Below are 26,357 nucleotides of genomic sequence, written 5' to 3' on the forward strand. Positions count from 1 at the left end.
GGAAGGTCAGGTGCCACATCTCTGGTGCTGGGCATCATTGCATGGATTTGCCCCAAAAATACGTGTTTTGAGTTGGTGCTGGTGTCCCACCCGCCCTCAGCATCTCCTTGTCCCCAGCTGCTGTGACAAGGAGTCCCTTCAGGTTTCAAAAATGGAAAATTAAACAGAAAAAAAAAGCAATTTTGTTTTTCCTCGTTAGAGGGCAGCAACAAACCCAACTGTGACACACAGGAGAGCTGCCCAACAAAAGGGAGATGATGGAAAGGAGGAATTACCATTACTGGGATGCACACCCCAATATGCTGGGGTGAGCAGGGGAAGGGTGATGGTACCCACTTGCACTCCACTGCTGCAAATCTCTTTTCCCAGCGAGTCAAGGCTCTAATGATTTATTATGTATATTTTCCTCCCACCCCCTTTTTAATTTTCTCACTTGGCTGTAGATAATCGAACTCCGGAGTGAAATTCTCAGGACAAATCGGGACAGAAATGAGCTCTCAGAGGGTCCTTCAGGTGGAAGAAAGCTGCTTTGGAGTGAGGGCAGAAATGGGGCAGCACTTGCTTCCTGAGTGGGGAACAGCACCAGGCAACACACGGGGAACAAACCGAGACCCACTCATTTATTGTCAAAAAAACCTCAAACTTTACTTGTGTTTCTCTCAATAAATAATTTACAGTATTTACAGGCGGTGACACTCCCGTGGGTCTCAGCACAGGGAGGAGGTGGGGGGGCCTTTCAGAACGCCCCCCCTTTGCCTATGGTTTTTTTGTTTTGTTTGTTTCCAAGTATTGGGTCCTTCTTGGCCACACTTCACCTTTAACCAGAACTGGGTCAAACACAACCAAAATAAAGTGCTTCACTGTTTGCTTCTAAAACAGGGATACCCCAACCACCTCACGCCATCGGCCACCACTGGAGCGCCCACCTGGACAGAGGGAACGAGCCATGCCGTAACCAGACTTTCCTTGGATGGAAACCACCCCTAAACCACAGTGTGTCGTGCTGTGGGGTGATTGTTTTATAGGAAAGGGAGGTCTTAAGGGAATTAGTGACCTGTTGGCATGCTGTGGCTGGGCCAGCTCAGGCAGCTTTCAAGCAGCACCACGTTCTCAGAGGGAGGCTGTGCACAGCTGTGGGGTAAATCGCCTTTTTGCCCAGAGACAGATTTTGGCTTTTAAAAGGTGTGTTTTGAATTTCTAGGGAAGATAAAAATTTTTTTCTCTAGAACAAAGGAAACAGAAAGTCCAAATCAGCCTGGCTGAGCATTAGTGCATTGGGAAATGAAACTGTCCAGTGCTGTGGTCCAGTGGCTGCTCCCCTCAGCACCTCCAAACTGTGATATCCTTATTTCAAAATCTCCCTAAACAGAGTATCTGGGGCATCAGCAAACAAAGCAAGGAGCAAAGTAGTAAACACATCTTTTTGTTTCTTTTCTTTCCTTAAACATTTAGAAACCAATTACATCTTTTCATCTGTACAGTCACACGAGATCAATGCCAGGGCTCTATATATTAAAGAGACAATATAAATTACATCCATTGACACAAGTTTGCATTTCTCTGCTGCTTTACAAATGGAGCTCTAGAGCTGTAAGGACACAATGAATAGTCATGTTCAGTATTTACACCAGGCTGCCTCTTGGCACCAGTTCAGACTGCCAAACCAAGCCTGTTCCCACCTCTTTTGGTGCTAGCTTGTCTCATCAGGCCCAGAGACCTCCCTTGACAGCAGGAGGTGCCCCCAAGTGTGACACATTCTGGGGCTTGTTTCTGGGAACTTCCCCCTGAGGAAAGGTGGGGGAAACCCACCAGGAGGTCTTGAAGGCGCAGACCAAAGGTGGTCTTGTTTGTTCAGTGACCGATGGGGAGAACCACAGAGGAACATGGAGTGGAAGAGATGGGCAGCACTACGTGCTGGGGGAAGAAGATTATTGATGGTTTCGAGGCAGGGAACAGACATCTGGAGGCAGCTGGGGGGGGTCCTCTGCTGCATCCCATCTCCTGGCTGAATTTCTGACATTGCCCCATTTCTGATTCAAGCCCAAAAGGGCTTAAGGTGCAACTGGTCTGCAATGGGGTTGCAAGTCGCGGCCCCAGGATGGGGAGCAGAGCAGAGACCTAGCAGCAAAAAAAAAGAGCACCATGCTCCTGCTCCATCCCAGGGCTGGGCCAGGCCGAGCCACAGGCAGGGAGGGGCTGGAGGGAGGTGCAGCTCGGGTGTCCCACTGTGCAGCCACCCTGCTGCCAGTTCTAGGGGACCAGAGAGCGAATGTTGTGAGGAACTCATCCAATGCTGGGCAGAAGTTGCAGAAACCGCTTGAATACTGGCCAGGTTTCTCCCGTTGCCATCAAGAGTCCATGGTGGGTCCAGGCAGAGACAAGGGAGACAGGACTAAAACTACTGAGTGAATCAGCCAGGTGAACTGGCTAAAATAGGGGACGCCTTTGAACCACAAAAAATGCAGGCCAAGGCTTGAGGAACGTGTCCTCCTTCCACCCAGAAGGTGCCTGGCACCAGCAGCCAAGCAAGTGGGGGATCACTGCCCACCATTTCGGCCCCTTGCACTACTTTCTGCAACAACAGGGCTGTGGGCAGAGCAGGACGTGCCAAAAAGCAGAGCCCAGCCCCAGTGAGCAGGACATCCTGCCCTGCTGTGCTGGCCAGGCTTGGTCATTCTCACTGCTCCGTGCCCTCCTCATGGGCTCTGCTCTCTGAAGACAAAGCCATGTTCACACACGCCAGTGTCACAGTCACCATGTGTTGTTGGGACTGGGGGAGCGCTACAAGGAGAGTAGCTACAAGGGCTCCCCAGCACCCACCTGGCTGGGAGCAGGAGGAGAGGGAGGTGAGGAAAGTCCAGACAAGGTACAGTCCAGCAAAAACTCCTGACTGGTCCCACTGGCAACACGTTCCTCCCAGGCAAGAGCTGGGAAGGTGGAGGACTTGCACCAAGAGAGAGACTGAGATCTGAGGACAACCCATGTGGCTCTGATGTCCAACCTCTTGTTTTCCAGCACCCGCATCTCTCATCCCTGGTTGCCTCCTGCTCCCCTTTCCCTTCTCTCCAAGGTGTGAAGGAGCAAACCTCTATAACAAGCACAACCAACACAAACACAGCAGTGCTACCCAGAGGGTGGGATGTGTTCCCGTGGGAGCCGTGTTACCCGGGGTCAGGTCCCGTGTCCTTTCATAGAGGTGCAGCTTGTCTTTGTTGGAGTGAAGCATCTTCACGTCCTCAAAGGCATAGTAAGCAGCCAGCATGAAGTTGACATCTCCCGTGGTGAGGAGGTCGAAGACACAGGACTGGAAGTAGAGGTCCTCCACGGGCAGCTTTTCCCTGCACTTGGCCGTGGCTGTTTCGTAGGTGAAGGCCTCGGGCGGGGCCGGCAGGCTGGGCCCCTTCCTACGGGCACGACCCTCCGTGGCCTGAGCCGAGCGGATGGTCTGGAAGTCAATCTGTTGGTTGAGTGGACAACCACGGAGGCACAGGTAGAGGCCCTGACTGTCCTGGTCCTCCACGGCGTTGACCACCTCCTCCGGCATGCGCACGGCGAAGGTGAGGTACCGCCCCACCTGCCTCACCACGATGGTGGTGCCGATGTACTTGGCCTGGATCTCGATGTGCTGGCCCGACACCTTCTCCGTGATCTTCAGGCTGTTGGCTCCGTGCTTGTCCCCTCCGTTCTTGGAGCCGTCGACAAAGGCAGCGGGGAGCTCGTCCATCTCTGCCTGGTACACTTTCTGATCCACACACTCCTGGAAGCTCTTGAAGATGATGGTGAGCTGTGGGGGAGGAAAGGAGCATGGTTACAGCCAGTGATGACAACCTGAGAGCACACAGCCGCTACCAGCAGTGGGGTGGGAGGTGGAAGGGCTGGATGCTCAGTCTGCACAGGAGCATGACCTTCAGCTCATGGGCAGGTCCTTCATCCTAAGAAGAGGCCCTGACTTTTAGCCACCCAGACACAGTCATCCTGCTCCAGCAAAAAGGTGAGGACAAGACCCAGAGGCTTGTACAGATCCCAGACCCAGAGGCTTGACTGAAAGCACCGCCTGGATCTGCCTGTTATCTCCAGGCCCAACACAGGAGCTTCCTTGCAGCTGGAGCTGGGTGGAGTATCCATACTCACAGGCCTGTGGCAGCATGCCCGTGCACGCTGCACTGCCTTGCCTCCAGGGCTGGCAGATGGCAGCAGGGATGAGCCCTGACTCCCCTGGAGGCGGTGGAGCTTCTCCTCTGACTCCCATGACATTTACATCTCAAGGGCTGGACCAATTTGTTTTCCCAACCAGCTGCAGACCAACAGGGATTTCTCCCATGGGCCCTCAAACATGTCCTGCTCCATCTCAGCCCCACAGGCACACATGTGTTCAGCCTGTTCCAGTGGGGTGGCCCTTCTAGGGATGACTTCGTGGTGGCCTTGGCAGTGCTGGATTAATGGCTGGACGCGATGATCTTAAGAGGTCTTTTCCAACCTTAATGATTCTGTGATTCTATGACACAGAGCCCAACATGCCTCCTCACCCCTGGCTGGGCTCAAACACATGCCCCTTGCCAGAGGAACGACCTCACAGTGCTTGCTCTTCTCTTGCTGACCTGGCTTTCGGAGGGAAGACTTGGAGAGGAAAATGAGTATTTGCATGTACAAACAGTACAAACTACATTTCCTCTTTCAGCTCTTGCAGAGTTGCTCTTGCACCTTTCTGCCCATGAGGGAGAAGTGGCAAAGGGGACCTCCCACCATGTGGCCCCCATGAAGGGGGAGACTGAGACCTGGCCAGAGTGGGACAGGGCTGGAGAAGAGAGCAGAGAACACAAAGAGCCCCAAGGATCAAGTGCTCCCATCCTTTCCAGCAGCACAGTGCCCACAGCAGTGCTTCCCACAGCTCATGCTGCAGACCTCATGACTAATCCCTGCTCACCACAAGCCCACGAGGCAGATAAGGAGAGAAAAGGCTCAATTAAGATGGTGATCCCGCAAACCCAGCAGGTCCTGGGATCCTTAAGGACCACCTCCCTCAAGCCAGACTTCCTCGCAGGCTTCAGCAGGTTTTGATGTCTTTTAGTGGGTAAGGACTTCAGAGCATCATTAAGTATCTTTTAGGGGGTTTATCAGGGCAAGGTCAGAACCTCACTGCCAGTTCCAGCTCAGGATAAAGGGGTGACATCCAGAGCACAGAAGCAGCCCCTATCCTACACGTGCTTCTCTTCTCTCCCCACATACAGGGAGAAGCAGAATTCCCAGATATTGTGGGACAGGACATTTTCCAAAAGCAAGAGTATGCCTCCTGCTGAGCCTGCCTTTTTCTTCGGCACAAGAAGTGCCCTATTAGCTTTAGAGCTGGTGCACCAGGGGCAGCACACCAGTTCCTCAGCTCCAGGTCCCTGCTGAAGCTGAGGCTGTGACACACAAGTCCTGCTGCGTCACAGCAGCACATTTTCACTTGGGCTTTCTGTTTGCCTTGTACCTTTGGGATGTTTATTTAGTCTGTCAAAGCACCTCCAGAACAGACTGTTCCCCACAAAATGTCTTGACTTGGCTGCAAACCACAGAGACAATTACAAGCCTGGGTAGAGGGGAAGGTGGTGTGAAGAGCTCAGCTCCCTCCAGGCTTTTTCCTCCAAGCTGGAGCCTCCCTGGAGGGCAGTCCTGGGTTTGCTTGTGCCTTGGGGTTCCCCCAAAAGGTAACAGCATCATTCCTGATCTGGCTGTTCACAGCAATCTGGAGCCCCAGGGTGGGAGCCCTCTCAATTTGCAGTCCCTGGCTTGGCCATGAAGGCCCCCTGAGACGCAGCACCACAGCCTGCTCACCGTGATGGGGCTGGATGTGCTCAACAAGAAACCACAGGCCATTTCAATGAAGGCTGGGGACAAAACAAGGATGGATATCTGATGTTTAGGTCCAAACATTCACATTCAGGGGAGCTCATGCTCTGTCTTACCCTCCCCAAGGACACGTGCAAATGGGGGGAGACATGGAGGGAAGAAAGGCTGCTCTGAAGCCTCCCTGCCCTTGCCCACCTCTGCCCAGGGAAACGTGCCCAAGGCTCACCTTGCTGGTGGCGGTGGCCGAGGAGCCAGGCAGCACCGCCGTGTTGGTGACCTGCACATTCAGGTAGTTATTGTCTATGAGCGGCCAAGCCCCCTGCACCTTGCAGGTCTGGAAAGTGTCCGTGAAAGTCCTGAGGTGGGGGTCCCCAAAGAGCCCGCAGTGGGTGTAGTTGGGGGCGGCCGAGTGTTTGTGAAAGCTCTTCTCATAGTGGCAGATCTCGGGGCTGTCGGAGCGCTCCTGGCTGTCCCCGGGGGGCAATGTCCGGAGGCGGGGCTGGGACGTGGGGCCATCCTTGGAGCAGTTGTGCTGCACCATGAGATCGTCTATGCCATGCACGGCCGAGTGGTAGGCCAGGTCGCCCCTGCAGGTGCGCGCGGTGCGGCGGGTGCAGTGCGCGTAGGCCCGCAGCGCCGTGCAGAACTCCGGCGCCTCCTCCGCGCCCAGGTGGTGCGAGCCCGACGTGGCCGCCCAGAACTCAGAGTTGCACTTGAGGATCTTGCATGGAGATGTCACTGCGGGAGGGGAGAACACAAGGGGGTCAGCGCTGGCTCGCCCACGTGTGGGATGCCCAACTCTACCCCCACCCAGAGGCTGCGTCCTCCTCCCGCAGTCCAAACTCGTGACCCTGGCCTGGCCTGGCCGCGTGACGGGGCCCCGCTCGCCAGATGTGACCCTCTCACATGACCCAACTCTCATGCATCAAAGCCAAAGAAATCAACAGGATCTGCCCCGATTTAAGCCCAAAAGGGAAAGAGCATCCAGCCTTTAGATGAATGATCATGGGGGGAAACCATGGTGTGAAGAATGGGACATATTCATAAGCAGTGATAAGGGAGGATCATTAATGTGGGGGGAGATGCAATGGGGTTTTTAATGCCTTTTTAGGGTTTGACATTCTAAGCTCTGTGCTGCGTGAGTTACTGGGCGCTGTGTCCAGACTGAGCTCCACCAGCACAAAACTCTGCTTGCTCTCTTCCTTTCCTCCTTTATGGGTTTGGGGAAACCCAGCACCAGCACAACCTCTGTGCCCAGGTTAGAGCAGTACCAGTGCCATGACCCACTCTGCAGCACAGCCAGAGGCCATCCACCATCCCAAGCGCTGCTGCAGTGACGGGTGCAGCACTTGTCCCTGTCCCTGTGCCTCCGGAAAGAAGTGGGAGCCAAAAACCCTCTTTCTTGACGTCTGTGCAGCTCTGCCCAGCCCTGGGAGCCCGTTCCCCACCACAGCCCGCTGAGAGAGAACAAGAGGTGGAGGAGAAAAACCGGCACAGCAGGTGTGGGGATGCCAGCGAGCCCCCGCCTCCCCTTCCCACCCGCCCTGTGTTGCCCAGGTGGAGGCGAAGCCAGAGGCTGCAGGGCCTCTGCTGGGCTCAGCCGCAGCCCTGGTGCTTCCTGGCAAGGCAGAGGAAGGCAAAGAGAATTCAGATCCTGTTTTTTCCCCCCACACACAACGTCTGCTCCCTGGGGCAGTGTGGCTTCCCTGGAACAGACTTGAAAGCAGCTGTGCAAAAAGCACATGGCCATCGCTGAATGTCGCAGACACTGCTCTGCCCCTGCCAACTTGGAGTCTTGCTGGGTGAACCCAGGCTCACACTACTTAAAATTCATGGCATTTTCCTTCCTCTTCTCTTAATCGACCCCCTCGGAGCGCTTGGAAACAGGATGGTTCATGCACAAAAGGCAGCAGGAGGAGAAGACAAGCCCCACCATTTCCAGATGCTTTCATGGTGCCTTTAGCAGGCATACCCATATATTCCTGTCTCGGGGCTTGTTTAGAAGGACAACTGTGCAGGGCAACTGTGCCAAAAGCATCTCAGATTTGTTTAGAAAGAAAGTTACAAAACCCAGTATTGTTTCAGGGAAAAGAGTATGCCTGAGTTTTAAACATCACAGTGCTGGAAACCTAAACAGAGTTGGTGCTGGAAAATCAGAAAGGGAGACAGACTATGTAACACTGAGCCGTTCAGCTGTGAGAAACAAGCCTGTCTCCTCTCTGTTTCCAAGAAGAGTGAAGTGCAAATAGGAAATGGTGACAGGCTCCTCACAGTTTTAAAATTCATGTTTAATAAACTCAGATGCTAGCAACAGCACTGAGAACCCGGGAGCTGTTTGGTCTTGGCAGCATCCCACTTAAACCTGCAAAAAGCTCTGTGGAAAGCCTTTAACTCATCATTGACCAGAGGTGACTCAACAGCAAGGTTCTGACCTGGGACATGGGCTCATGTTTCTGCTAAGTCTTCTGCATGTATGGGTCAAATTTAAATATATTTATTATTTCATATCTCTCTCTTGTTCATCCCAGGAATGTGGTTTTCCACCAGGACTGTTATAATGGAAGGCAGGAGTCAAAACAGCACACAGGACTGTGACCAGTGCCACCACTCCTGGTTATCCCAAACCCTTGTGGCATCAGGCAATTAAAGTCACTGCTCTCCTAGTAGTTATGCTAATGTACAGCTTGAGGATGCCTTGGGGTTGCATGTGGCAGAAGGTGCTGTCACTGCAGCCCGACCTGCCCCCACAGCCCCAGGAGAAGCTGGAGGACACATCCCTGGACACGCAGGAGCCAAACACCCCACAGCTCAGTAAGGCATCAGGATGCACTACACAAAGCATCCCATCCAGCGAGCAGCTTGCACAGTCCTGGCTGCAGCACTTTGGCTGCTCCAGCCCTTCAGATGCTGAATAGAGAGGATTTTTTTAGAAGGAATAAACCCACAGACTCTTGCTCTTTAAGGACTTGCTTCACTGGCTTGGATGAGGAGATGCAGGCGTGAGCTGCGGCTGCCTAGGGACAGAGTGGGCCCTGCTAAACAGCCCCCCAACACCCAGTGCTGGACACATCCTGGTGCTGAGCATCCCTCACTGCTGCCCTGCCCGGGGTCACACATGACTTTATAAGGCGCTGAATTAAAAAATCCCAACCAAACGGAGGGCAGTGAAGCAAGCCTATCTCCTTCCTCCCAGCGCCTGAAGGGGGAGCGTTCCGCTCTAAGATGTTATCACTCCACTTTTGGCACCCGTCCCCTTCTCGCTGTTTCGCTCAGGGCCCCATATAAGGCCAGATCTCCACATCCAGGTGCCCCGGCGCTGGGTGGTGTGTGAGCGGGGCCCTCCCCGGCCTGGCCTTTCCCATGGACATTGCCCCAGCCACCCTCACGGCGAACCCCGCATGCTGCTGGGGAGGGAGCACAGCTGACAAAGGCTGTGGAGGAGAGCAAACACGACCCTCACCCCTCCCAAGCAGCCTTGCCTCCTCCCCTCTGGCAGCAGCTTTGGCACAGTGGTGCAGGCTCATTTGTACCCTGGCCAAGAAACGATGTTTATTCAATTTCGCATAATCTATTTTCCATCGACTCACAATGGTTCTGTTTTTCAACCACAGATGACTTAGCATGGAAACAAATCCCTCTCAAGCAGGAACCCAGCAAGGCTCTCCTGGGATCTGTGAGACATCCCCAGGACTGGGTGATTTCTTGTCCATGGCAAAGCAGCCCTCATCTCATAGACAGGTGACTTCAACCCCTCCAAGCCACCTCCCAACCTCCCCATGATCTTCTTTTAAGGCCTTGATGCCACTCAAACCAGGGAAAAAAATCCCCTTTGTTATCTTGAAACCAACAGTTTTGGAAAGCTAAAGCCAGAAAAAATCAGAAAACCACCTGGATTAGGACAGCCGCCCCGCCCCGTTTCTTCAGGGACACTTCCCGTGAGGACTCCTGAGGTCTGTGAGGACTGAAAAGCCACCCCGTTCCTCGGAAGGCTGTTCCAGGAGTTTATCACCTTTACAAAACACGGGTCTTGGTTCTAAGTGGATTTTATCTGACTTCATTGTAAAGACATAAAAAGAACCAGCGATTTTCTCCAAGGCAGTAAAAGGTCCGTTAGTAACGAGTGTGTTTCCCACAAAGATATTTACACACTGCAATCAAGTCCCTTGTCAATCCTCCAGATAAGCTAAACGGTTTGCACTTTTAAGTTCTCGCTGGAAGGTGTTTGCCCAGCCCCACCATCAGATCTCCCTCCAGCAGCCTTGTTTCCTGCACAACCTACCACCCTGACAGGCAACGGGGATAAGGGACACGCTCACAACTCTCCCGAGGTCACCCCTTTCACCTCGCCGGGACATTGCAGAGAGCAGGGACACGAGATGTGACCTTTTCCTGAGCTCCTGGTTTGGAAAGCCCTGGTCCTCCATGCAACGAGCATCCCACGGACCACCAAACACACACTCAGGGTTCTGGGGTATCACACAACCCCAGTCCCACCGCTCTGCCCCTCGTCATCAGTACACTGCATTATTTGACGTCAAATTAAATGTTCAAGCATATGGATGCATATGACTTTAATAGCATTTTCTCATCAGTGTCCCCCTATTCTCCCTTCAGCTGGTGTCAAGTAACCTGAATTTCATTTACCCAAATCATGTTCTTTCGGAAAACTAGCACAAAATCAACATTTAATCTATTCTTCTGTAATTCCTGTAACAAAAAGAATACTGGAAATTAATTTCTGTAAGCAAAAGTCAATTCTTTTAAGACTCTTGAATGCACGTTCACCAGACCTGTTAATTTTAAAGTGTTCACTGCTAAGCAAGGTTTTTTAATATCCTCTTGGTTCCTAACGGGCTGGAAAGTATTTCATCACCCACATGTGATGCAAATACATCATCCCGCGTTTTTCCAAATACATGGATTGAAGTGTAGATGTGCAAGCCTCACACATGCAGTAAAGGGCCTTTTTGGAGAACACAGTAAAACCTAATTACCTTTGGCCTCAGATCTGAGCACCCAGACTTAGGCTCCTAAACACATATTTATTTAAGTAATCTAAATAAACATATTTATGCTGACACCTCAATAGGAAAGGCACGATTCTCCAAGGTGCTAAATACCAGCAACATCTGCCAGCTCAAGGAGATGTGGGCTGCTCTGCTCACAGGCGGACAGCAGTCACCACCAGCATGAAAATGACCCCAAAAGAGTAAAAAAAAAAAAAAATCTTATTGCTCCTTAAAAGCACGGCATAAGGGATTGCTTCCAGCAAGGTTTCAGGAGTCCCAAGCAAAAACTGAGGGAGTGAATACTGTGCTTTGCATCCAGCCCCTCGTGCGGTCCCTGTCCCAGGGGGTGTCTACATGAGCCATCCCACACAGTGGCCATGCTGGACCCACACCTCGGTGCCCACGAGGGTCATGAGATCAGATATAAAGAAGGAATTTTTTTACAATTAGGGTGCTGAAACGCTGGCACGGGTTGCCCAGAGAGGTGGTGGGTGCCCCATCTCCGGAGACATTCAAGAAGTCCCTGCCAATGGAACGGGGGTTGGACGGGGTGACCTTTAAAGGCCCCTTCCAACCCAAATCATTCTGTGATTCTATTTTATGACACGGATCAGCCGGCGCCTTGCCACACCAGGGAGAGAAAGGAGCGACTTGGTGCAGCCCTGATGGATGGGATGTCATGGGCAGGGACAGCTCTCCCGCAGCCCCACGGGGCACCATGGGGCGAGCAAGACCCAAGGGCCACCTGACCCAAGCCTGGTGAAAGGATTTGTGCGGGAAGGCAGCGCCGGGCTCTTCCAGCGACCTCCTTTGAACTGTTAATCAAGCACAATCTTGCAGAATAATAGCCTGCTTATTATTGCCTTGTTTGCATAACAAAGAGGCCCAATAAAACTGATTTGACTGTGCTCAGAGGGGGTGTGAAAGATCAGCTCTGAGAAAAGAGCTGCAGGAATGCAGCAAACTGCTCCAAAGCCTCAACCCAGGAAGAAAGACAATGCAATTTGCCATCAAGAAAAGCCCAATAGACCAATAAATTACCCATGTGCAAAGGGATTAGATCAGGTTTCAGTTGCACTGAAGTGGGGGGAGGACCGGGAGGAGGGAACTGAAGGAGAAAAATAAACCTGACTCTCTTAAAGAGCTGGGGCTCATATTTTGCAGGGGTGTGCGTGGGGAGGTTGGCTCGGAGGGGCCACCTTCCATGCTGGGGCCGGGTTTATGTGCTCATTTCCACCGGCAAAAGCAGCAGATGCATTAAATCCAGGCAAAGGCCCTACTTGTGTACGATAAAGTGACTCTAGGTGTACCCCAGAGCACACCTCAAGCCATGCAGCTTCGTCTAACCCAGTCCTTGTCCTGCTCAAGACGATGCTGGGGGAAGGAGAAACCAGCTCCTTGAAGTCAGAAGAGGGACACAGAAGGAGTTTTCTTGTTTCAGCCTGTGTCAGTCGCTAAAGCATCCGGAGGACCTGCCACGGCCAACTCCTTTCTGTCCTCAGTGCCGAGTTCACGGCCCCCCATCTCTCCTCTGCAGGCGTCGCAGAGACACGGGGCAAGTACAGGCAGGAAACCAGCAGAGTCAGTGTCTTCACCGGCTACAGCACAAACTGCTGCACGCTGCCGAAGGAGCCCTTGATCGCTCCTGTCACTTAGTCAGCTCTTTTGGCTCCAGACTCAGTTTACGGCTGACCCGGCATGCTCGCCGCCAGCCAAGGCCTCTCCCCAGCCCCCAGCCAGCACTGCTCCTCCAGGCTCACCGCGGCATCCCTGTGCAGGGAGAAGGATGAGCAGGCACCATCGGAGAGGGCACCAGCCATGGAGCTGCCAGCCAGGGCTGTGCTGCTCTGAGAACTACCAGCAAACCTTGGGGACTTCAGGAGGCATGATGGGCTGAGAGGGGGAACCAGCGTGACAGACAACGCTGCAACGGAGTCACAGACTTTGTTCTTGAATCTTCCTCCTGGGATTTGGGCCTCAGCACTGCCTTTGCTGCAGCTGTTGAGCTTTTGCCTGCTCAGAGGAAGCAGTGCCAGTGGGGGGTTCAGAAGATGCAGGTTTTGCTCCTTCAAGAGCTGGTGGATGGAGGATGAGGAGGGAGGGAAGCAATAGGGCAGTGATTTCCTCTGACTCTGCATCTGCAGAAGGGCACTAACAAAGCTGCCTGTCCAGCACAGTGTGCTTCTGGGCTGGGAAGCCATTCTGGAGCTGCACACCTGACCTCCCCCGCTGGGAGTGCACCCGGACACTTTCATCAACAGTTCCCAAGAGCTGGTAAATCTCCTCAGGCAAATGGCCCAGTTTAGAGATGAGGACACTGAAGGACATGAAGGCTTTCACCCAAGATGAGCCCCGTGGGAAGGGATGTGAATTTGCACTCTCATCCCCTGCATGAAGCATCACCCTCACCTTCCTCCTCAGCCACCACTACCCATGACCCCATCCCTCTGGAGCAGAGGTGCCTGGATAAGGTCACCTCTGCCAGCCACCCCCACTGCTGAGTGTTCCAGGTTTCCAGCAGACATCACTCTCCCCACGCCAAAGCTGTTTTCCCAGGGTGCCTTTGAAGGCAGCGCTGCCACCCACCAGTGCCCGGGGGCCCCCCAGGTGTGGCAGCGGGTCCCTCGCCCTCCTCCCCCTCAACCGGGCCGCGGCAGGGGTTGGCAGGGAAACGCTTTCTGCTCACAGGTGTGGATTCCCTCTAGGAATAATCATCCCCGCTGTGCTCTTGTGAAATTTCAACCCTTCAAACGCAGAGGTAAATGAGATACAAAACGAGGAGATGGAGAAAAGCCCGGAGCACATAAATCTGGATGAGGCAAATTTATACAATTAGATGTCTGCCAAAAAATTGCGGCATCTCAATCGGAGGCGTTGGCTTGCGCAGGGTGTGGGGTGGCAGCTACCCGGCTGGAAGGCAGCAGCCACGCAAGCCCATCAATACACCTGACTGATGTTGGAGTCCCACCTGGGGATGCAGGGGACCTTGTGGATCCTTTCCTACAGGCTGGGCTCCCACCCAGCACCAGACTCCCTCCCCATCGCTCATACCCCATGGAAGGCACAGTATCTGTTCATCCTTCACAGCCACAGACCTTCAGAGGTTTATTTCTTTTTAAATGCTGCCTCTCCTGGACTCAGGTTTTAATTTTGAGAGGAAAAAGTAATTTTCTAACTGGAATCTGGTCCCACTGCTCCCCCACTCCTATCCCAGCACAGTGATGCTTTCTCATCACTGTGAGCTGGCAAAGTTCAGAGTCATGTCCTGCCACATGCCCTTGTCATCTCAGAAAGGGCCAGCTGGAGTGTGTCACACAGCAAGAGCAAAAGGTAGCTTGTCCAAAACTCAAAATGCCATAGATCATTACTAGGGCTTTGGGGACCAAAGTCAACAGCTGTCCAGGAAGGAGAGGAAACCAAGGGAGGAGAAAATTCTTTGGCCTCAAGTGAAGCTTGCTCTCTGCCTGACCCATAAAACCTGTACGTCAGGGACAGCTCTGCTTGCTGGGAACTGAATGGCCAAACACTTCTGGATGCTCATGCAGTGCCAAGCGGGACTTGCCACCCTTCTGAAGGACCTGCTGTCCCTGCAGCTGTGGGGACATGAGACCCTGGCCACCCCACATACCACGGCCAGGCTGTCAGACAGAGCGGCTCAGTCTGTGCCTACCAGGGCTGCGTGTGTGTCGGAGCCAGCTTGTTCTCCGCAGTGAGAGCCCGATGACTTCATCAAGGGGATGGCATCTGGTTTTGCAGTTGGCTATAATTCAATTCTCCCCCTTGCTGCAGGAATTTCAGCTGGTGGAGCAGTGATTTACTCAGCCGGGCTGCACTTGAGTGCAAAGCAATCTTGAGGCTACAATCGAACGCACTGTTATTTTGAGAGCTCACGGACAAGGGAATAAATATCCTCTTCTTTTCATCCCAGTAGCTGCCAAGTGCAGGCTACAGAGCTTTTTAAAGGCATTTAGGAGCTCTCCTCTAACAAGTACACTCTGGATGCTGTGCATGGTCAGGCAGGACCCTGCCTGCACAGCTCACTCCTGATCTGTGGCATCAGGATGGGGTTTGCTGGGACAGCCAGAAAGAGGCCAGGGTACCCCCCTCACCTGCCCCACCACAGCTGCATCTCCAAGCAACCCCCATCCTCCCCAAAACCCCTTCCCCAGCATCCCAGCACTCCTGCATTCCAGCAGCCCTGAGCTCACCCCAGCCCCCTTCAAACCACCTGGGACCCTGAGGCACTTTCAGTCCTGGGTTCCTACACTCCCCCTTACTCCAAGTTTGGTGTCTGCTCCATCAGGAACAGCAAATCAAACCAAATCAAACTCATCCAGATGGATCAAAAGCCCTCATCTTTGACCTTTTTTGCTGTCTCACCAATGGTTATCCCTTGGGAGCAGTAGGGTTTGGCTGAAGGACTGACAGGCTGAGGAGGGGCTGGCTTGGGCCACACACCGCCCTGCCAGAGTCTACAGATGCTTTATGGGATGTGCCCATCGGGGAGCCAGAAGAGAGACCACAAAACTCATTGTCACTGGGGCCACCGCCTGGCTCTCCAGGGACAGCAGGTCAGTGCAGAGCCCGAGAAGAGCCCCCAGGTCAGGAAGTTTTTATGGTTGCCCAGCCCTGTAAGCACTTTCATGTGCACATCCGACTCAGCACAGCTGTCCAGGCCACAGAGAAAGAAACCTCAGCTGTTCCCATGATAATTCCAAAGTTACTCTTTTTACCACCTTGTTCCCAGTAACCAAGGGCCAGGAATTTCACGATTTTCTGTGGAAAAAGCAACTTATCCACCCCATCTACATTAAAAACAAGGCACCTCCTTCCAGCCCCGCAACGTGCCTTGATGGAAATGGCAGAGAACTGTTCCATGTACGAGACCAGCTCCAAGCTTGCAACAAAACAGGGAGGCCAAAATATTTCCAGGTTTACGTTTGAATCCCTCCCTTCTTCTCTGCCCTGACAACATCCCGCACAGGCGCGTTCCTCCCCTGCCTCCACCTTCCCCAGGATGGGCTCTCTGTTCACAGCACTGGGGGGGTATTTTAGCAGCCTCTAAGGCCCCCATCTCAATTTTGGTTTAATGCTGCCATCACCTCTCTGCTGATGAGACAAAAGCCATTTATTGACTACTCTGATACACTTCCAATAGGGCTGGATCCTAATCTGGAATCCACTGTGCTGCCTGGATGGACCAAGAGCAGATAACTCCAAATTTTTACGGAGGCAGGAACATTTTACAGCCAAAACGGCCAAGTTGGGAAAGCCAAAGCAAACCTGAGCCTGACACACCTGGGACAAAATCACTCAGGGCCAGATTTTGGAAGTACAAAGGGGTTTCCAAGAAAACTCAACACAGCCTGTACTGGGAGCCACAGGCATGGGTCACCCTGGAGGTCAGGGTCTCAGCTGGGAGAGGACCCATGAGCATCCAACACTGGCATTTGGCACAAGCTCCAAGGAAAATTTCTGCCAAGGAAGCTGTCAGCAGTAGCCTGCTCTGCCCAGACCTCCTTCCACAACTGCCCCACAGTCACCCTGACCCACGGCCAGAGGACCCAGCCCAAGGGCACTGGACGGTGGGGGCTGCCCATGAGGCAGCAGGGCGAAGCCATCGGTGTGAGAACAGCACAAGCGGGAATCCAGCCCGGGCTGTGAGCGTAGGGGGGTTAAGCAAATAAATAAATAGGGCAGGACTCGGCGAGGCACTCACTGATCTGACACGCCGAGCGCCCGCTTGGGCAGCCTCCAGCGGCCCTGCTCACCTGGGGCTCCCAGGAGGGGTGCGAAGCCTCCTTGGTGCCGAGAACCTGCTGGGAACCCACAAATTCCCAGGAAGCATAGGGAAAAAGGGGCAAAAGGATATGGCAGGGAATAAATCCCCCCTTTTTCCTACCTTCCCACCCAAAAAGCTTTCAAAAAAGCCCCCAGCCTGCTCCCAGCCCTGGGCACAGGGAGCCCCGTCTCCGCCTGCGCCCCACTCCCGCGGGCTCTGGATCGCCTCGTTCTGCCAGTTCTTTGCACCTTATTTGACTGCTGAAGGGAGAATCAAACAAAGCAGCCAGCCAGATCTCCTATCAAGTTCTTTCTTGCACCGTAAATCTCACAGCCTCGACGCTTTGCAACTCAACTGCTCCGAAAAGGGCGTTAAGCAACACATATGGGAGCAGCTCCAGAGTTTCCAGAAAAAAACAGGGGGTTCAGCTTCCAGCCTGCTGGGAAGTTTCGTGGCAGTGAGGTCCAGAGAGACACCTCAGTGCTAAGGGCAGTGCTGAAAAGGGTTTCCTGGAAGAGGGCGAAGAGGGCAAAGATAGGAGGAAGGGCATAAAGCAGTTATTTATTTATTTCCTACATGTGTGTGCAAGACTACTTCACCTACGGTTATGCAAAAGAAAGGCAGAGGCGATTTAGAAGTTAATAAACTAAAAAAAAAAAGGAAGGTTTTACTAAACTAAAAAGAGCGATAGGGAGATTTAAGCCTTAGAGCTTTTCTTTCTCCCTCCTGCTTTCTCTCCTTTTTTCCCCCCCTTGCAAGTGAAAAAAAAAAAAGAGGTAAAGAAACTGGAGAGTTTTGGAAGGAACAAATCCGCCTCTGTGGACTGGGTTTCCCCTCCCCCAACAAAAACAAGCACTCAGGGCTTGAAGGAATTTGCAGGCAGAGATCTGCCAAAAACATTGTGAAAAACTATGGGGGATTCATTGGAAACAGATGGCGTTTTCAGCTGTAATTCTGAAATTCTCCCCTTTTCTGACACAATACAAACAGCGGGGCCGGGGCGGCGGGGGGGGGCCGAGCCCCGCGGCGGGTGCGAGCGGCCGGCCCGGAGGTGCCGATGCTCGCGGGACCATTTGGTTGCCATCCCGCCCTCGGACAGCACAATAGCTCCCGGCCCAGCCGAAGCAAGGTTTCCGACCAAACGAGGGTGCTGAGCCCCCAGAGCCCCGGGCCGGGGGCCGCTGCGGGAGAAGGGGCGCCCGCCCGGAGCGCCCGCGCATCCCCGCCCGCCGCCCGCCCGCCCAGGTGCGCCCCGCGGCCGCGCTGCCCCCGCCGGGCCGTGTGACCCCCGGGCCCCCCACCGTCCCCAAATCACACCGCGGAGACCCCCCGAGCCCCTCCGCGACCGCTCCCTGGCTCTGCGCTCCCCAGGGGTCGGAGCGAGGACCCCACCGCTCTCACGGCAGAAATTTGGCATCGGGGTGTTCATGTGTGGATGTACCCCCCGGTGTCCCCCTTCCTTGCACGGCACCCGGGAAGGGGAGAACAAGGTAACCTGGCGCTGTCAGGAACACCTCCCGGCTCCCTTCGCCGCTTTGATTTCCACCATCTCCTTCCTTGTGGGATGAGGAGCGGGGAGACAAAGGAGATGAGGTCAAGGAAAAACACCCACCGCGACTGCTTGGGGAACGGGGATCTGGGGGGGCACGCACCAAAACTGAGCCCCACTTGCTTATTTTAAACATGTGGCAAACTGCTGCGAGGAGAGGGAGAGGGAAAGAGGCCCAGGGACAGGGGAACGAGGGCGGCGATCCAAGGGCTGCCAGAAACACAGGGAAAAAGTCTGCAAAATAAAGAGGCTGTTCCTTACCTGAAGGGAAGATGCAGAGAAAGACAGGGAGGATTTGGAAAAGTCCCAGGGCTGTGGATCCTGCCCCTCTCCCCATACCCATCCATCCAGCTCGAGCTTTAACCACTATCCTCTCCCTGGAAGAAGAGTTTAAAAAGGGGAAAAAAAAAAAAAAAGGAGAAGGGAAGAGAGGAAAGGAGGGGGGGAGGAAAAAAGGGAACAATAAATCAATCAAAAGCAAGAACTGGGGGGAAAAAATTAAATCAAAAGCCCCACATGGCTCCGCGGAGCGCGGCAGGAACGGGCGGCCCCAGCTCCGGGCTCTGCACTGAAAGATTACACAGACTTTTTCTCCTTCTTCTCCTCCTCCTCCTCTCCGTCCCCTCCCATTACAACCCAGCCCCAACCATCAATCATCCCGCTGCCTCCCAATGCCTGCATCCTTCTCTGCGCCTCCTCCTCCGAGCGCGCCCGCCTCCCCGGCCATACTGCGGGAAGGGGCGGGAGCGGCTGCGGCCATGCGAGGCGGGGAGGGAGGGAGGGAGGGAGCGGGGGAAAGGAGCCGGAGCGAGCCAGGCGAGGGGGTTATAGCTGTGGATGGAGCCACCAAGCTCTGCCGTGCCCCGTGGGAATGGGGTGGCGGTGGTCTCACGCAGGATGGGAAGCGCGAAGGGCTCTCGATGTCTGCCCGCCGTCGCTCATCGCAAGTCGGTGGCAGTTTGGGAGAGGGGCTTCCTCCCACCCCATCGGGTCTCAACACCCACTGTGCCCTCCCTGCCCTTATCCCATGGGCCTGCCAAGATTGCCCAAAAATTAAGCAATTTGGGGTAAAGGGGCTGTCGTACAGCAGTCGGGGGAAACTGAGGCAGGGAGGCTTTAGGCAGCTGGTGCGGGGTAGGGGTTGTGACAGCGACACTTAGGTCCTCGGCTCTCTGGGGGATGGCGTCCCCCCCCCCCCCCCCCCCTCAGCACATGGGGCTCCTTCACATCTTCCCAGCCCTGGCACCTTGGCAGGTGAGTTTCACAATTCCGGGTCATTCACTGCCACCTGCACTGGCACTGGCAGCAGCGATAAAAACTCCAGGTGACTCAGAAACAGCAAGTCTCATAGATCCTTATCATTAAACTGGCACTCCTAAGATAGGGGACGCCTGTCAGGTACCCTAAATCCAGCTGCCAGCCCACCAAGGACTGATGCAGATGACTAAACAATACCTGCACTGTCTCAGGACCTCCACCACTGCCTCGTCTGCACCACCAGCCCATGTACAGACCTGGATATTCAGCTTTTGCTGGGGGAATGTCTCACCAATTATGTTGGTAGGGTTGTCTCGGGGTCTCGCTTTTAAGCCCCCTTAGAGACTGTCTGGACAATCCCAAGCAGGCAGCAACCCTGCGAGAACCCTGCCTGCTCACAGACCATCAAATGGAGCAGCAGCTTGGAGCACACAGGCCTTTGCCTGCTGTGTTTCAAGATCCTGCTCCTTTCCACCTCCTGCAATGCCACAGCGTGCGGAGGTGAGCAGATTGGATCTGCATCCCACCATCCCAGGAGTCTGCTCCACCCATGAGAGGGCTAGGCCAGGAGGAAGGCATCCACTTAGCTTGGATCTCTTAAAAATTCCCCTTGAGGGATGTTTTAGCCAGAGTGAACTAAGACCACTTCTGAATGAGGGTGCCCACGGGTGTAGGCTTTAATAACTTCCCTGTTTTGGATCATTAGCTCTCCTTTGATGGCATGTCCCTTTGCCATCCTGATGTTTCATCTGCTTTCTTTTGGGGTTCTTATACAATGAATAAAAGGATGCTGGTTGTTTTACACCACCCTTCTCCCAACTCTGTAAGACCATGGGTCTTTCCTCCTGCAGGTTGGTACAGGCCTGGGATACTCCTTGACATTTCTTCTAGTTATTCTTGGAAACCTCCTCTTCAGCTCATAAACATCCTTAAGGATGCTTTTTGGAGTGACAATAGCTTAAAGTCTCTAACAAGAATTTGTGATCTCATCCCTGTCACAGATTGAATCTGTGATCCAGTGCAACAAATATCCATGGAAAGAGGAAGAGAAGATGGGAATAAATACCCAAGAAGCAAAGATATCTCATAACACCTATCTATTTCTCCATGAGGGGAGTGAGCCCCCATGCCTTCCAATGAAGGAGGACCTTCTCTGGGCCTTTATCCAGGCTGCAACAGAAATTAAAACACTGAAGCTTTTCCATCTGGGACCCAGATGGGATGCAAAAATCCTGTGGCCTTGCCTGACTAGTGGAATATCTGTCTTGGTCCTGCTGGTCCTAGAGCTGTGCTCAGACAGTGTCCACTAAAGTCAGAGGGAGCTCTGTGTGCAGAGGAGCTGCCAGAGTGGGCAGAGCTGGGCAGGAGATGAAAGCTGGCAGGCCGGATCCAGACCTGTAGCAGAGGCAGTGTGGGAGGAACGCCGACTCGAAGCACCTCTTTGTGGGGGATGTCAAACAGGGGCAAATATGTCCAAACCCTGCCAGCTGCTCCTACCACCCAAGAAGAAATGCCTGCTGATGGGATGTGTAGGCAGCTGGAGCTGCAAGGGGCCTGGGGGGAGGAGAGAGAGGGTCTGTGAGCTGGGGAGAGCCCAGGAAAAGGGGGGGGAGATCCAGGGGATGGGGTTTCAGACCTCAAATCCCCTCCTCTTGCTCTCACCCTCTCCTCTTGCAATGTGACTTTTGCTTTTATTTCAAAATGAAAAACATAATTTCTGCTGTTATCCTGACTGATGACATCCAACATGATCTGTTTAACTAAAAAAACCCATCTGAATGACGAACTTTTAAAACCCAGCTGTTAAATAGCTGCTGTGAGGCTGCTTTGATGGTTTGACCTAAAGCACCACTTTGGTATTGCCGTTTTGGGGCAGGCTGACACATTGCAACGATAGCCTGAAATCCAGTTTGAGGCATTATAGTTAAAATAAGACCCTTGATGGAAATTCTTCCTTTGGTGTAGGGAAAACTGCGCTGCCATAAGGCAACGGTCGGATGCCCCTGGCTCCAGTTTGTAAAAATTTCTCCTTGATTTTGCTCAGTTGCATCATGCATTGCAAATGGGATTGCTGTTCTTGGCACCGATCAAAGCAGCGGATTTCGCTGGAGAAAACAACAGATGTGTCCAAACCGTAACTTCAGGGAGGAAAAGGCCCCAAATAAGGTGTGTTTCTGAAATCCTGCTCCCCCTTACACATTTTTTAAATAAACTTCACCTTTCTGTTTAGCTGAACCAAAGATCTGGACTTTAAGTCGCCTACTGAATCAGAGGCTGTGTGAAATTCGGATCTCTGCCTTGCTTAATGGGGATATCTAGGCTTGGAAATGCGGAGCGACTGTGTTTCCCCCAACTTCTTTCCTTCTCAAAGCCCATCCAGGACTCCCTGTTTAGGCAGCACTGAGCCCGATGCTCCTTGCAAACAGAATGTGGGAAACCACCCACCACTGAAATGCAACCACTGCAGTGGCTCAGCTCTGGGGCACAGGCACCTCCATGGTCATCTGCACGTTGATTCCCATGTTTGGTGTCATTGTGGAGGGGTGACATGCAAATCACAGCCTTCTCCGAGGTATTTGCAGGATGTTGGGGGAGTCACAGTTCCCATGGGACACTTAGCTGGGATCACTAGGCTGAACTTAGCTTTCCTGTGCCCTACGTCGCACCGTCCGTGGCTGGGGGCTTCAGTGGGGCTGAGTGAATGTGGCTGATTTGAGCCCAGAGGTTTGCAGATGAGAGCTCCCCTTACAACCTTCCTAATGGAATCATTCACTACCTGTAATTATATGGCTAAAATAGTAAACACGGGTATTTCTGAGGGCTGCAGCTGGTAGTTAGAGGAATGGATGTCAGGGCTCCTGGTCTGCTCCTGACTCTCCCATGAACTTTCTGTCTGGCCACTTTTCACACCACTATCTGCACACTCGTGCCTTTGCCTGCTCTGCCTCAGGACACGGTGTTAAGCTCATGGCCTGTCTGGGACAAGCCATAATCACTCCTGCAGGAAGCTAATCCTGAGGTGCTCTGCAGGGGTATGTGTGTGTTTGGGGTGAGCAGCAAAAAGCAAGCTGCTCCTTAAAGGAGGAAGAAAGGAAGTTTGGAGTGGAAACCCCCGGGTTGTTGTCTGGAGAACAACAACTGATCCCAAAATGTTTGTGGAAATAAAAGCAAACACTTGTGCTCTGAACAATTCGCTTACTAAAGAAAGAAAACCTCTCAATAAGAACCAAATAAACCCCAACATCTTTACGCAATAACAGCCACCTCTGATGTCTGCAATTAATTTTAAAGACCTTCCTTTCACTCATAATTCAATTTTTTTATAATTTTACAATTTCCCTGGCTGACCAAGCAGACGCTGTCCCTGAGCTACGCACCCGAAGCTGACGAATACACATTTAAACACCCTTCCCTACCAATATTTCCTTGCAGGTAGGGCAGGAAAATATCCCCCCAAGATCTCCTTAGTACCCTGCACTAAACTTTGGCAGTAGCTGGACGGGGCAGGCAGAGGGGATAGCACAGAGCTGGGCTTTGAAGAGTGACCCACTCCTGCATAGCAAAGTGCAGAGAGGACTTTGTTGGCTTATCTAAATCCTCCTTCCCACAGCTACCGCTGTGAGCATCAGCCTCACCAACCTGGCTGTGTAAAGAGGCCAGTTGTGAAAAGTGGAAAAAAATACAGCTTTGTGCCACCAGAAAATAAAGTGTAAGAACTCTTTGACCTGCATCCTTGCATCTGCAGATTAACCGATTATCAGCAGCCCCCACTGAAGTCACAGTGGGTAACCCTCTCTTCTCAAATTGCCTGCTTCAAGCCCACAGCCATAAAAATCACCTCTAAATGCTGAAAAACCACCCAGCTGTACAAGGGGAAGGGAAGATGGGCTGGTGGAAAACTTCCAGGCTCACCCATGGCAGAAAGCAAAACAAGCAGGGATATTTTAAGGCAAATAGAGTTCATCACATCAACTTTTTTTTTTTTTTTTTTGACTGGTAACATTCATTCGTGTCTCTCCCTTCCCCTTGCTTGCAAAGCCCCTGGGGTGGTGAGGCCTAATTCCTACACATGGGAGCATGTAACCATCCCTTGTTCAGCAGTGTTTGGAGGGCTGGCTGGAATTCACCGTCTGTATATTTAATTCTCTGCAGGGAGCTGGTCTTCCTGGCCCAGTCTCCTCTTTGGGGTAAATATCAAGCAATATCTCCGTAGTGTATCTTCTTCACATCTGGGCTCCTCTCTAAGCAAAAATAGAAGATGGGCTGGGAGGTTCCCAAGAGCAAGTTCAAATAGCCAATTGTCATCTCAGCAGAAAAGATGGATAAATCTGAACTGCCAAAAATTGATCAGAATCATAGAATCACAGAATGGTTTGAGTTGGAAGGGGCCTTAAAGATCATCTAGTTCTGGTCCCCCTGCCTTGGGCAGGGACACCACGAAGAATTGCGGAGAACTGGGTGTTTATCAGCAGAGACAGAAGCCAGTCTGTGTAATGGGATGGTCTTTCTCTGCTGCTTTTAAAAGCTCCCAACATCTCGAGAAAGTGCAAACATAGCTTACTAATTCCCCTCCTCTGACTGACAGGTCAGCTAAGGACATCTCCTCGAACCTATTTAAAGGTATGAGATGGCATTGAGTGTTTGCAAGTCTACATCTGCCCCTTTGAGCAAGGGGTGTTTGAAGGATCTTCTGGAAAAAGCTCTGTGAAACCCAATCGTCTTTCCCAGGTCTCCTTCTGTCAGTTCCTGACAGTACTGGGCAGAAATACAACCCAACACAGGATGCCTTTCCTGCGTTCTCAGATGTGAAACGCTCAGTGACAATGTCCTCAGCTGATTTAAAACTTTGTCCTGAATATCTGGGAAAGAGACATTCCTTGTTATGTGGAAAAAAAACCCAAACCCAAACATCTGTAATCCAGCACTTCTGTGGGTATTTTGGCAAACGAAAATGGGAGGTTTTGGCGGGGGGGACCATCTTGAGTTGGCACCGGGAGTCCTCTCGGGTGTGCCTGGCACGGGGCTGGGCTGGGTTAGGGTTGGGGTTGGGCTGGGATTAAGGCTGGGACTAAGGCAGGATTGGAGTTGAGCTGGGACTGGGGTGAATTGGGCTGGTACTGGGCTAGACTGGGACTGGGCTGGGCCGGGGCTGCGGCCCCACTGGGTGGTGCTGTTATCCCTGCGCCGCCTGCGAAAGTATCCAGTTTATAAAATAAATGCAATCCAACGCCGCCTTAAACCACATGACATAACAGCAGCTTGCGAGCTCCCATTAAAATCTCAATTTGGGGAAATTGATTCTACCTCTGAGCAATTGCGATGCAATTACTCCAACAGGCAGCAATCAAGAATCACATCAAAACAACACCAAACTTTCATCTCCTGCCTCGCAACCACCACCACAACAAAAAGCACCTGTCTTGCAAATGCAGCCCGGTTTCAATAAAGATATATAATTTTTAGGGAGGGCAACGTGCACGTCCCAGAGTGGAAGCGAGCTTGGACAGGGGCTGCTCTGGCTGGTGCGCCTGAACTGTCCTGTCTGGGGGCTGTATTCTGTCCCCCCCGTCTCCTGGAGGAGGTTTTGGGCTATTTACGGACTCAGGACATCGGGAACAAAGTCGCTCCCCCTGCCCAGCCACGCTCCAGCTGCCCATCCTCTCCCTGCGCACAGATGTGCCCATCCCCTGCCATGTCCCGCATCTGTCCATCTGTCACCCTTCACCTTCCTCCCCTCGGAGCTCGTAAACCCCCCAGCACCTGGCAACCAGGCGAGTTCGGGGAGAGCTTTGTGTCCCCGCTCCGGTCTCGATAACCGCGATCAGCCCCGGGATGAGCTATCCAAGGGAATGGGGGAAATATTGGGGAGGATGTTTACAGTTCTCATCAGTGGTCTGCAAGGAATTACTCGATTGACTTAGCGCAGCAGGGAGCAGCTTTAGTGGCAACCATCAGAAGGGAGGATAAATGAATAACCGCATGCACGCCAGCTAGCGCCGAGCCGGGCAAGGAGCGCTGGGCAGGGAAAATGGGAAGAATCGAGGTTCCTTATAAAAACGGCCGGGGAGGGGGGAGGCAGGCGGGGACCGGGAGCCTCAACAGGTCCGGAGGAGGAAGGGCCATGCAGGGAGCCGGGGGACATGCGGCCGGGGGGGCCCCCAGCCCCCGCCCCGCTTACCTTGGCGGCCGCATCAGCCTCTCCAGCCCCGCGGGGGTCGGTGCAGGCAGCGGCGGCTTTTTTTATATTTTTTTTTTTCCAGGAGGGGTAAATGAAACAAAAATTAAAAACGAAATAAAATAAAACCCAAACGAAATAAAATAATAAAAGCCCCCAAGGGTCGAAGTGGGGGTGGCGGGGGGTGGAGGCCGAGGGGCGCGGGCAGCCCCCCGCCCTGCGGGCAGCCCCGGCGGGGTGCAGGCGGCCTCGCTCAGCGGGACGCGGGGAGCCGCATCGCCCTCCCGGAGCATGTGAGAGGCAGCGGAGGAGATAGAGCCAGATAGGGAGGTCCCCTCCCTCCTCCCTCCTTCCCTTCTTCCTCCTCCCTCCTTCCCTCCGCACACGCTGAGCAGCGTCGTTCGCAAGGAGCGGCGGAGGGAGGGAGGCGCAGCCCCGGCCCCGCGGAGGGGGGGCTGAGGGTCTCCGCTGCAACACCCCCGACCCCAGCACCCCCTCTCCGTGTGCAGGCAGCCAGGGCTGGGGGACGTGGAGGAGGATTTCAGGGTTTCCCCGGAGAGCTGGGGATGCTCCACCTGCAGCAGGGGGGAATGGAGAGAAAGTGGGATTAGGGGAGTATCCACTGTCCAGCCCCTGGGGCATGTGTAGGTGCTGAGAACATCTTTACATTGATGGGGGATTGTGACAAAGACTGGGATTGGGGATGGGAGGAGGGCCGTCAGCAGGACTGAGTGGTTGGGAAGGGATGGAGACCCC

At 53.3% G+C, this 26,357-nt stretch overlaps 1 protein-coding gene across 1 annotated transcript; it reads right to left on the bottom strand.

Annotated features, from left to right (window-relative positions):
- Nucleotides 1-603: 603 nt before the first annotated feature.
- On the bottom strand, nucleotides 604-25,888 carry RGMA (repulsive guidance molecule BMP co-receptor a). Its single transcript, XM_039557810.1, has 4 exons — nucleotides 25,605-25,888; nucleotides 18,431-18,546; nucleotides 6,056-6,567; nucleotides 604-3,784 (listed from the first exon to the last, which is right to left on the bottom strand). The coding sequence occupies exons 1-4, from the start codon at nucleotides 25,616-25,618 to the stop codon at nucleotides 3,089-3,091; spliced, it is 1,338 nt and encodes a 445-aa protein (XP_039413744.1). The 5' UTR covers nucleotides 25,619-25,888; the 3' UTR covers nucleotides 604-3,088.
- Between the last annotated feature and the right edge of the window lie 469 nt (nucleotides 25,889-26,357).

This window comes from Corvus cornix, chromosome 10 (assembly GCF_000738735.6).
Source record: "Corvus cornix cornix isolate S_Up_H32 chromosome 10, ASM73873v5, whole genome shotgun sequence".
Taxonomy (NCBI): Eukaryota; Metazoa; Chordata; class Aves; order Passeriformes; family Corvidae; genus Corvus; species Corvus cornix.

What these genes read in the sequence shown, in the direction of transcription:
- RGMA (XM_039557810.1), bottom strand. An exon ending in TCTCTGCATCTTCCCTTCAG is followed by an intron (nt 6,568 to 18,430) that starts GTAAGGAACAGC and finishes CCCCTCCCGCAG; the next exon opens with TGACATCTCCATGCAAGATC. An exon ending in CGGCCACCGCCACCAGCAAG is followed by an intron (nt 3,785 to 6,055) that starts GTGAGCCTTGGG and finishes CCTCCCCCACAG; the next exon opens with CTCACCATCATCTTCAAGAG.